The 12,480-nt window shown below is 40.7% G+C and overlaps 1 protein-coding gene across 2 annotated transcripts in view; it reads right to left on the reverse strand.

Moving 5' to 3' along the window:
- The window catches only part of LOC144493526 (ensconsin-like), a 131,259-nt gene extending 123,625 nt beyond the window's left edge, over positions 1-7,634 (reverse strand). Inside the window, exon 1 of one of the 2 annotated variants that reach the window (XM_078212577.1) lies at positions 7,570-7,634. In XM_078212577.1, coding sequence (XP_078068703.1) covers positions 7,570-7,627 — 58 coding nt within the window. In that variant the 5' untranslated portion in view covers positions 7,628-7,634. The remainder of the gene's footprint in view (positions 1-7,569) is intronic. The other variant, XM_078212576.1, reaches the window with a different exon arrangement.
- Between the last annotated feature and the right edge of the window lie 4,846 nt (positions 7,635-12,480).

Raw genomic sequence — 12,480 nt, forward strand, 5'->3', positions numbered from 1 at the left:
GGGTCAATTAATATTTTTAAGGCGGAGGAAATGAAAGGTTAGCCAAGGTAGATGGGAATGTAGAACTTGAAACAAACAGAATAGCCATCATCTTATTCAATTGCTGAGTACACTCAACTCGTCAAATACCTTGCTTCTGCTCCTAAGTTGTATGTTCCATAGAATCCACACAGTGCAGGAGGCTATTTGGCCCATTGAGTCTGCACCAACTCTCCAAAGAGCATCGTACCCAGCCCCTCGCCAGACTAGAAGTAGCTTTAAACTGTGCCTTAACTACAAACTCCACCCCTCTCCCTAGCAATCATTTGAGACAAAACTAGGTCTTCATAATCTTGAATTCATAGACGTCTATTCTACACCACAAAAAGGGCCCTTCGGTTCATCGCATCTGTGCCGGTCAAAAACAAACATCTATTTAAATCCCATTTTCCAGCATTTGGCTCATAGCATTGTGTACCTTGGCATCGCAAGTGCACATCTAAATACTTAAATGTTATGAGGATTTCTGCCTCTACCACTCTTCAGGCAGTGGGTCCCAGACTCCCACCACCCTCTGTGGAAAAGGTTTTTCCTCACATCCCCTCTAATCCTTAAATCTATGCACCTTGGTCATTGAGCTCTCCACCAAGGGGAAATGTTTCTTCCTGTCTACTCTATCAAGCCCTCATAATTTTATCCGTCTTAATTATGTCCTGCCTCAGTCTCTTCTGCTCCAAGGAAAACAATCCCAGTCTATCTAATCTCTCTTTGTAACTAAAACTCTCCATCCCAGGCAACATCCTGGTAAATCTCATTTGCACCATTTCCAGTGCTATCACATCTCTCCATATTCTGAATTCCAGAGCTGCACATAGTACTCTAGCTGTGCCCTAAACAATGTTTTATACAGTTCCAAAAAAATCTCCCTGCACTTAAACTCTATGCCTTGGCTAATAAAGGCAAGTATATCATATGCCTTCCTAACCACTTTATCCACCTGCCCTGCTACCTTAACAGACAGGTATCATTCACACCAAGATCCCTCTGATCCTTGGTGCTTCCCAGGATCCTGCCATTCATCATATACGCCTTTGCCTTGTTTGACATGCCGAAGTGCATCACCCCACACTTGTCCAGATTGAATTCCATTTGCCACTGATCAGCCCGTCCACAAGCTCCAGTAATCTACTTTTACTATTTATGACTCCACCAATTTTCTTCTGATTCGTGAACTTACTCATCAACCCTCCTACATTCAAGACTAAGTCATTTATATAAACGAAAAACAGCAAGGGTTCCAACAATGATCCCTGCGGGACCCCACTGGACACAGGTTTCCATTCAGAAAACGCCCCTCAGCCATCACCTTCCGCTTCCTTCTACTCAGCCAATTCTGGATCCAAACTGCCAAATTCTTAGCAATCAGTCTCACACGTGGGACCTGATCAAAAGCCTTGTTGAAGTCCAAGTGGACTATGTAAAACGCATTGCCCTCATCTACACACCTGGTCACCTATTCAAAAAATTCACCTCCCCTCTCTCCATGCTGATCGCACTCTGAAGCTGCTCTCCCTTCTCCCACTGTTTTAATTCGCTGGGCCCACCTCTCCACGCTGACTCCAAGATAAGCTTTCAATCATCTATTCACACGAGCACTAAGACCACCTAGTTCCACCTTCACAACATCACCTTCGCCAGTCTCAGCTCATCTGTTGCTGAAACACTAATTCATGCCTTTGTTACCCCTGTTATGGTTCAGGTTAGAAACGCAAGTGTTTTATGAAGCCCGCCTGAATCACAAGTTTTGTATTTGGCTAGGTTAAGCATGAGATGTCATTTCAGGTGTGATTCAAAGCATTAAACCCACTCAGGAGCTTTTATCGAAAAGTTTATTTAAGAATATAGTTAAACATATATAGCAAGAAAATTAGCAAGAACTTTTATCAATTACAAACAAAAAACAGAACAACCACTAAAATGTACAACTCCTAATGAGCATCTCTAAGGTGTTCCAATTAAAACCAAAACCCATAGACAGCAGAAACCCTTTATACCAGGTTTAACACAGCAAAGTCTACTGCTCACGTGAAAATGGAAATTTGAGTCCCTTGGTTGAAGTTCTCTGGATTCACTCCAAACAGTTTGAAGACAAGACAGCTTCCCAAAACACCAGGGACACTCTGGTGAGCCACCAAGAACAACTGATTTTCACCTTTCAGAACACCAAGATAACTTTCAAAACAACAGGGAGGGGGAAAAAAAACATTTTTATTTTGCTGTCCCTTCTAAAACCCAACTCTAACTTGCAGCTCCAAACTGAAAATCCCCGTCACCCGAACTTCAATTTTTCCTCCTCCCAACAATGACATCACCTAAGGCTGTGACCATGAATTAAAAAATACCTTTAAAAGGCACACTAACATCACACCTCTGGGCTCAACAATTCCAACATTCCTTGCTAGACTCCCAAGTCTTCCCTCTGAAAACTTGATGTCACCCATAACACTACTGCCCATGCGTGAACTCACACCAAGCTAATGTATCCACCACTGCTGCAGTCAGTGAACTATAATGGCTTCCGATCCAGAAACTTCTTGACCTTTGAAAATGAGGATTAAAATTCTGATCTTTCCATGGCCTCACTTCTCTCTAGCTTTCTAACCCTTCCAGCCCTATAATCCTCCAAGATCTATGTATTCTTCCAATCCTGGTCTCTTCTGCATCCTAGATTGTCTTTATCCTACCATTTGCTGCTGTGCTTTAAGCTCTGGAACTCCTTCCCTAATTTCACTGCAACTATCTCCACCTTAAAATGCTCTTAAAACCCATCTCTAACCACCTTTTTGGTCCCGTTCTATTAGCTCATGCAGTGGAAGCACCTTTTTTTTTACATTGAAGGCATCACATAAATGACTTCACCTGATAAATTATGATATCATACAAGCTGTTATATAAATCCAAGTTATTTCTTTCTTGCCACACTTGTCTCTAACACCTATCAAAATTAAAATCAACTTGTGTTTAAACTAACCTTTCAACTAAGTCTTCAAGGGAAGTATTGCTGCTCTCCACAATTCATCTCAAGTTGTATAAGCATTTCCTGCAGTGTGGCAATGCTTAAACAATGCCAGAAACCAGAGTAATAGAGTTTTTGAAGCGTAGGATTTTAATGCTTTAATGGGATTGCAGAGCACCTTATTTAAATTGCAGGCACCATTCATACTGAAGCGCAATCTGAGCTAAAAAGTTGTGTCACCAGTTCATTTATGCAGAAATCCTTTCCTTTTTAAAACCCAAACATGGAAGAGAACTGTGATCAATTGACCATTTTCCCATCCCCCCATCTCTCAACTTTCTCGCTAGTATCTCCACTCATTTGCTGTCAATTCTCATCTGTGCCTTCTCCACCCAAATTGTCCTGTAATCTCTTCCATTCTTGTCACTCATGCAAACTGCGAAATGGCATTTGGTTCTTTAAAGCAATATCAACAATGCAGATTTACAAATTTTTATTTGGATTTTAAAATAATTTTAAACAATGAATAATTGTCACAGTTATCATACTTTCCACTACAGCACCCTGCATCACCTCTCCCACTAACTAATCCCTCACCATCCCATTCCCCAATGATCAATCACACATTCTAAAACAACCGGTGCTACATGTCCCTCAATTACCCCTATATCAGCATAGTTCTGATACTCCAATACCAGGCAGGCACTCCCTTGTTATTCCTTTTTCAATATATTGCCCTCATACCATACCATTGGACCTTTCTATTGATCTAGCTACCAGCTGGAAGACTTTTCCTGATGCCATTTCATCATAAGCAATACCACTGCATATTTCATTTTTACAAAATATGTAAATCAACTTTGTAGTCACTTCAAAATACAGTTAGTTGAAATCAGTTGAGAAAATTCTGACTCAAATTGGCTCTTCCTTTTACTTAAACTTATTTTGCATTTATAGAGTTCAGAGCATTATTTACCCATTCAGAATTACTGTTTCCAACATATACATGGAAAGCAAAAACTACATCCCAGGCATTGCATGCATATTTCAGTGTTCTGGCTCATGTCGACAATCATTTGATTCAAAACAAGTGTCGGTTTGCCTGCGGAAGTGGTCCTCTGCATTATGTACAAGACGGTTGAATTGTAACAAATCCCTCAAATGGATGAACCATATAGTAACAATTTAACATTTGTTAATTCAAAATGCAAAGATGTTGTCAAAAAAACACTCCAAAGCCCATATCATTAACCCCAATCATTTCCCTGGTATGCACAGAATATAAATATTTTTAGATACACAGGTCATGATTTCTAAAATACTCTTGCTAAAAGACTGGCAGAGGAGTCCCATTCTAATCAAAGAACAAAGAAGAGTACAGTACAAATCAGTGTGACAATTTGTTTTGAGCAAGATAACCTGTTCCCTTTTTCTCTAGCCTCCCCTCTAGCTGTACAGAAATGAATGTTGCAAACTCAATACAAGTAAAGATCTCTGTTCACTTCGCATCCATTTTTTAAAATTCTTGTATTACTAACAATGCACTGGGTTAAATATGCATTCTATGACATTTTTCATTTTAAAAATCTCTCCACTTTGACAATGGCCAAAATAGCCATATGCAGTGTTTAAATTTATGATTAATATTAACAACTAAAATTAGCATTATGTTAATCAATTTAGAAGCTGAGCAGCCTTCAAGTTTAAACTCAATTCTTAAATAATGAAATAAGCCACAGAAAATGCTGGGAAAACTCAGCAGGTTAGCAGCATCACACTGTTACTCTCCCTCCACAGATTCTACCAGACCTTCTGAGGTTTTCCAGCATTTTCTGGTTTTTATTTCAGATTTCTAGCATCTGAAATATTTCACTTGTACCGTAAAACGTTATATTGCAAGATATACTTGAGAACGTTAAACACTTGACAAAGCGTTCAGCCTATGAACATATTTCCACTAATTTTCAGTCCTGATAAGTTTCCCAATTTACAACACTATGACAAGCAACTCCAAAATTATATTCTCATGAATTAGATGTGTTATGATCTAGCAGATATTAATTACTGAACAAACTTAGCTCAAAGGCAAACTTGGCCCACTTACCACAAGTTCTCTTGTATTCTGACAAGTCTGAACTCAATAGCCACAAATTCCATTGGGATTTTAAACATTAAAAGAAAACTTAAGCACACAAAATTATAGTTACATAGTTAAAATTTGTTTTACAGAATATTCCTCAAAACAACTTCACTTAGTTAGGTACACAGGAACATGGACAACATTCCGTTACAGATGTTTAACCACAAAATTCCAGTATTACCACAAGGCAAATCTGCTTTTGCTGGAGAACTTCTCAAACTCTTTTCCCCTCTGCTGTGGAAAGCAAAATCCTGCTTTCTGAAAAAGATACTTTTCTGGCTTGGCTGAACTTTGCCTCTTCCCAGCTCTTTTCCCCCAAACTGTATCCCAGGAGGTCTCATACAGCCATCCTAACATCTCTCTTTAAATATTTTTTTTAAAATTTCATCTTTGATTACTTTCACACTGATTGGCTTTCACACTTCTTTGACGTCCCCAAAATATAAAAATATTTTATATCCTCCCTGTTCCCCCACTTCCAGGTCAAATAAAATTTAATAACCTGTCCTTACTAATGACGTTTTCCAAGTTTAATTCCCCTTTGAAATTTCTACCCACTACTTGTTTATGTATAGAAAATTCACTTGGCCAAACATAATTCAAATGCATGCCTTTAACACCTACACTCCTTTCACGTCACCAATCAATCCCCAGCTTAACTATTTTCACACACAGATCCATACACTTGTTTCACACAATAGACCCCCAAAATTTTAAAAAATAACATCTCTCAACACAGAAGGTTGGAGACTCAAGTTCCACTCCAAGAGTTAAACACAAAAATTATGGCTGGCATGTTAGTGCAACACTGATTGGAGGGCTGTACTAGAGATTCCATCTCTTGGAAGGGACATTAAGCTGCTCCCTTAACCATATCTGCTCCCACAAATGAATATACAAGATCCCACTGTATAGAATAACAGGGGAGTTATGCCCTGTAGTGCCCTGGTCAATAATTACCCTTCAATCAACATGACAAAAAAAGATTATCTGGTCATGGTTACATACTGTTTGAAAGAGTTTGGTGTGGACAAATCAGCTGAGTTTCCTACAAAACTTTAATAAGTTGTAAAATGAAATGAAACGAAATGCTTTGAAACTTGTGGTGCAGAAAGTGACAAGCTACAAGTCTTCCTTCTTTCAAAACAATCAATTGAGAAAAAAAACAACTACTTATCGGCTAAATCTTCTGAAAGCATGATTTATATGGAGTAGTGAATAGTTGTGCCACATGTGTCATACTGATTATAATGCTTATGAAATGCAAAATGTCTCACTCAGGCACTCTGTAGGTTTGCAGAACCAAAAATTGATTCTACTTCTGACAAAAAAAACAAAAGCACTGGCTAATCTGAGGTTTCCAACTTCACTACATAAGGATCCCACCCACAGCGTAGTTAATATCTGCCACTAATGGTACTGGTTTACCAACTTGCAACGAGACATGCAGCATAATGCAGAACAATTATGTGGCAAGTAAGGAATTCAGTTGTTCTTCGTGTTCGAACACAATTGTACTAGTGTATTCAAAAGAACGCATTCAGAACAACTAGGCCCGATGGTAAATTACAATATTAACAAGTATATGTATGTAATTTGCAGCCGCGCCCCACGTCCAGCGCCAGGTAAAACCAGGAACAGGGATTCACCGAGCAAATAAAATTAGACGGGGGGGGGGGGGGGGACATTTCTTCTGGCTCCAAAAAAGAGAGAATAGTTGGAGAATCAATCGTGGCAGATAGTTCAATGTTTATACGCATAAACTTGAACTAGGGGACCGACTGTTTAAATGCCAAACAAATAATCTACCAAAAAAAAAACCCCAACTTTGTAGCTTCGCTCGGAAACAGACACAGCATTCCCTGCTCCCTTGCGATGCTCGCTGGGAAGCTGATCCCGACAACATCGAGTTTTCAGAAAGAAAAACAACTCATTTTTAAAAAAAAATTAAAAGTGCTCCAACACGTATTCGTACTTTTCTATTTTGGGAAGGCGATTGTGTGAACTAAAACACATTTATTGGAATGAGCCAATTCCAACAGGTAGTTTCACCCTGTGCCACTTGTTGGTCGTCTTAACCTTTACATTAAAAGGACGGGACTTGTTGCAGTCAGACGGAGCAGGGGCGCGAGCTGCACCCTCTGCGCTCCGGCTCTCGTGCCCCCCACCCCCCCCCACCCCGGTTTCCTAGTACCGGCCACTGTGACGTGGGCAACAGGCCCTGCTCGCGACCAACGGCCGGCGCAGCTTCTCCTGCCTCCCGGCCCGGCCGCACAGGTGCGTCCCCAAATACAAAAGAGACGAACAAGCCCTCCTCCTCCACCCCCCTACTTCCCTTGCGCCTCCTGACACCATCTTCCCAACACACACCCCCTCCCTCATTCCGGACCAAACTCTTACCCCAACCTCACCCCCCATCCTTTAAACAACTCACCACCGCCAACACCGTCGCCGCCATCCACTCGGGATGCGACTCCCTCCGCCTCCGCCATTGCTCCTGACGTCAGCAGCAGCAGGCGAAGCCACCTTGGGGCGGCGGGAAGTTCAAGCAGCGGGATAGCAGGCCCCGCCCTTCACCGAGCCAGGTAACAGAGCCACAGGTTGGTGCATAGAGGCCAGCAAAGCAGCTCAACACAGCTGGGCAGGCAGCGCCTACCACACAAACACATCCGCGGCAGCTCATACAGCTCACAGCTGCTGTGACACTAATACATCATAAAGAAGGTGTCACGCTTTGCGAATAACAGCGATCATTACATAAAAAAATAAACATATCAGACAAAGATCTCACGGCTGCGGACAGACAAAAGATTGGCACAAAATGCCTCATGAACGTAACAACGGGTTTTACACTAATACATAACAATGGGGGGTGGGGGTCACAGCTATAGTTAGGGAACAAAGCACGACAGCGAGTAAAAGATAATACAAATATACAGTGCATTAATATAAGAGCTACCAGCCATTTATTCTATTGCATTCTCAATACATTGTTAAAATCTCTTTAACATTCACAGTCTTGCTTGAGGGACCGTTTTGTTGGTACGAATGGAATCTCGGAACCAGAGATTACCGTCCCTTCAACTAATGCCAGAATTTAACAAGCAATCAGTTCCCCCAAACTTCTGTCCCTTTTATCTTTTTATTTAATCAACGAAACTCCAAAAACAGCTTACAAATGCTCTGATAAAAGGTCGTCGACCTGAACTGTTAATTCAATTCCTCGCTACAGATGCCTCCTGACCTACTGAGTATTTCCAACATTTTTCATTTTTATTCTGGAATTATTTCCAGCATTAAAAAAACATCCCAGAATCACCCCTGAAGTGAAACTAATCATTTCTGGTTAGCTCAATGACAAAAAATGATCAAGAATGTTATCCTAAAAATGTGTTTTACGAGTTCCTCGCGCATCTGGCGTTAACCATCCGAAACTAAACGCCTTCACACGATGGGCCGAATGGCCTCGATTCTGTGACATGACTTACACAATACCTTAATAATTTTCAAAATTTAGAAGTATAGTTCAGAGCTGGAGATCTGAACCACAGGGATAATTTAAAAGCACAACTTTGTCTTGACTTTATTACCGTATGGAACAGATCAGAAATAATATTATAACTCAAATGGGAAGGAAGACTTGTATTAACATACTTGTTGTCCCTCTCATATCTCAGGGCCTCCCAAAATGCTTTTCTAGCCAATTTTAAGGACTTTTGAATTGTAATCACTGTTGTAATGTAAGTAACCGGGATATTGGGTTCATGTCACACTATCTGTAACCCCCACAACCTGCCTGGATGTGAAAAATCTCACTAGCTGTCTTGTCTGGAGACAATACACATCTTTTTAGCCTGTCTTGATGCTCTCTCCACTCACATTGTTTCATTTCTTAAAGACTTGATTAGTTGTAAGTATTCACATTCCAACCATTATTCATGTAAATTGAGTCTGTGTCTTTATAAGCTCTGTTTGTGAACAGAATTCCCACTCACCTGAAGAAGGGGCTTAGAGCTCCGAAAGCTTGTGTGGCTTTTGCTACCAAATAAACCTGTTGGACTTTAACCTGGTGTTGTTAAACTTCTTACTGTGTTTACCCCAGTCCAACGCCGGCATCTCCACATCTTAATGCTCCCTCCAGTCACATTGTCTGTACCTTTAAGACTTGATTACTTGTAAAGGCTCACATTCCAATCATTATTCATGTAAATTGAGTTTGTGTCTTTGTGCCTTGTTTGTAATCAGAACTCCCACCCACCTGACGAAGGGACAGCCTGTTCCGAAAGCTTGTGGCTTTTGCGACCAAATAAACCTGTTGAACTTTAACCTGGTGTTGTGAGACTTTTTACTGTGTTTACCCCAGTCCAACGCCGGCATCTCCACATCGTAATGTAAGTAAAACAGCAACCAAGCTGTATGTATGTTTCCACCACAGGCAATTAAACAAATGGCCAGATAACCTGTTTTACTGATGTTGCTTCAGGAATAAATGTTCACCAGGGTACCTGAATGCCCCTGTTCTTCGAGCATTGGCATAGGATATTTTGCATCGACCCAAGAAGGCAGAAGGGCCTTTCGTTTAATGTTTCATCTGAAAGATGACACCTGCGACTGTACAGCAATCGGTCAGTATTATTTCATTACTGTATGAAAGCGTCAGCCTAGATTATGTGCTTGAAACCACAACCTTTTGACTCAGAGGTGAGAGTCCTACCACTGAATCCACACTGACACTATAGGTACAATGATGATTATATACCAGATGGTTTGTAGTGCTATTACTTTATGATACATCATTTTGCTAATTGGATGATTTCGAAACAGGAAGGTTATTTAATTATGTCTTAAAAAAACACTTGTGGATCTGTTAGCTGATTACACACACTCGGCAGGAAACTTGTGCAAATCTGTACTGGCCCTTTTTATTGGTGCATCTTCTACTGAGAATACATTCCTGAAAAGAAAAACTGCCTTTTAATTTTAAAGATGTTTTAAAAAATAGATTGATATTGTGCTGACATATTTTACAGATTTTATGCTTAACATCAGATGACTATAGACATCCTCCCAATCACAGAGATGTAAAGAGGGATTTTCCTCTTGCAGTGGATTACCTGGGTGCTGGTCTGAGCACACATCAGTTGAAGAACTGGCACAATATTTCTCCTGTCTCATGGAAATATCCTAATCATTTGTATTCGTATGAAAATTCTTATTAGCATGAAGTTTAATTAAGTTTTCTTTTTGGTAAACTCTGCCATTAAATCTAATTAATGAGTGGGTTAATAATTTTTAAAAATTAATAATTCTCAGCTCTGATGAAGGGTCATCTAGACTCGAAATGTTGGCTCTATTCTCTCTTCACAGGTGCTGACAGACCTGCTGAGATTTTCCAGAATTTTTCTGTTTCTGTGCTGTGTGTAATAATTCTTTTAGCTGGTTTACATAGATCTCATGATTTGTTGTGTAAATTTGTGGTGACAGATGATTCATGCAAGAAATTCTCAGTCTGGCCCACAGTCAGGTCAATACAGTTGGTGTCAGCAATCCAGAGCAAAAGAAAACAGGGTTTAATCTACTGATTGTTATACAATGTTGCCTCCAGGAAAGTGCATCTCTGTGGACTCAGCTGGCAATATGAATGTGCTCATTTATGTTCTCCAATGTCAAATGTCATTACATTCTCGAGAGCCATGCAAAGGATGTCTAATTGGGTATAATATTGGGAGGCTACTGACACCTATATACTGTAGCTTAACCAAAGCAGTACTGTCTAGTGGAAAACTAATTGTGGGAAAAACTGAAAGCAAATGGAAAATGGAGATTATTCAACACATTTCAGTTGACAAACACAAGCTGAAACTTAGCGAAACTAGACTAAGCATTCATGCACCTAAGTTAATTAACAAACAAAAAAGCAAGAAATTAGCAAAACTACTTTTACAAATTATGTCCAGAGAAAAGGGAAGGAGTTCATTGGGTTGTCTACAAGAAACATTTACAAAGATAATAAGAGGAGTGAAGACTGAGCTTGATAAAAGCAGATCAACTGTGTCATAGAGGTTTACAGCATGGAAACAGGCCCTTCGGCCCAACTTGTCCATGCTGCCCTTTCATTTTTAAAACCCCTAAGCTAATCCCAATTGCCCGCATTTGGCCCATATCCCTCTATACTCATCGTACCCATGTAACTATCTCAATGCTTTTTAAAAGACAAAATTATACTCGCCTCTACTACTACCTCTGGCAGCTTGTTCCAGACTCTCACCACCCTCTGTGTGAAAAAACTGCCCTTCTGGACACTTTTGTATCTCTCCCCTCTCACCTTAAACCTATGTCCTCTAGTTTTAGACTCCCCTACCTTTGGGAAAAGATATTGACTATCTAGCTGATCTGTGCCCCTCATTATTTTATAAACCTCTATAAGATCACCCCTCAGCCTCCTATGCTCCAGAGAAAAAAGTCCCAGTCTATCCCGCCTCTCCTTATAACTCAATCCATCAAGTCCCGGTAGCATCCTAGTAAATCTTTTCTGCACTCTTTCTAGTTTAATAATATCCTTTCTATAATAGGGTGACCAGAATTGCACACAGTATTCCAAGTGTGGCCTTACCAATGTCTTGTACAACTTCAACAAGACGTCGCAATTCCTGTATTCAATGTTCTGACTGATGAAACCAAGCATGCCGAATGCCTTCTTCACCACTCTGTCCACCTGTGACTCCACTCTCAAGGAGCTATGAACATGTACCCCTAGATCTCGTTGTTCTGTAACTCTCCCTAATGCGAAGTGATGCATTTTGGAAGAAATAATGTAGGGAGGAGTTATACAATAAATGGCAGAGTCATCAGGAGTATAGAAACACAGAGGGACCTAGGTGTGCAAGTCCACAAATCCTTGAAGGTGGCAACACAGGTGGAGAAGGTGGTGAAGAAGGCATATGGTATGCTTGCCTTTATAGGACGGGGTATAGAGTATAAAAGCTGGAGTCTGATGATGCAGCTGTATAGAACGCTGGTTAGGCCACATTTGGAGTACTGCGTCCAGTTCTGGTCGCCGCACTACCAGAAGGACGTGGAGGCGTTAGAGAGAGTGCAGAGAAGGTTTACCAGGATGTTGCCTGGTATGGAGGGTCTTAGCTATGAGGAGAGATTGGGTAGACTGGGGTTGTTCTCCTTGGAAAGACGGAGAATGAGGGGAGATCTAATAGAGGTGTACAAGATTATGAAGGGTATAGATAGGGTGAACAGTGGGAAGCTTTTTCCCAGGTCGGAGGTGACGATCACGAGGGGTCACGTGCTCAAGCTGAGAGGGGCGAAGTATAACTCGGATATCAGAGGGACG

This window comes from Mustelus asterias, chromosome 5, assembly GCF_964213995.1.
Source record: "Mustelus asterias chromosome 5, sMusAst1.hap1.1, whole genome shotgun sequence".
Classification (NCBI taxonomy): domain Eukaryota; kingdom Metazoa; phylum Chordata; class Chondrichthyes; order Carcharhiniformes; family Triakidae; genus Mustelus; species Mustelus asterias.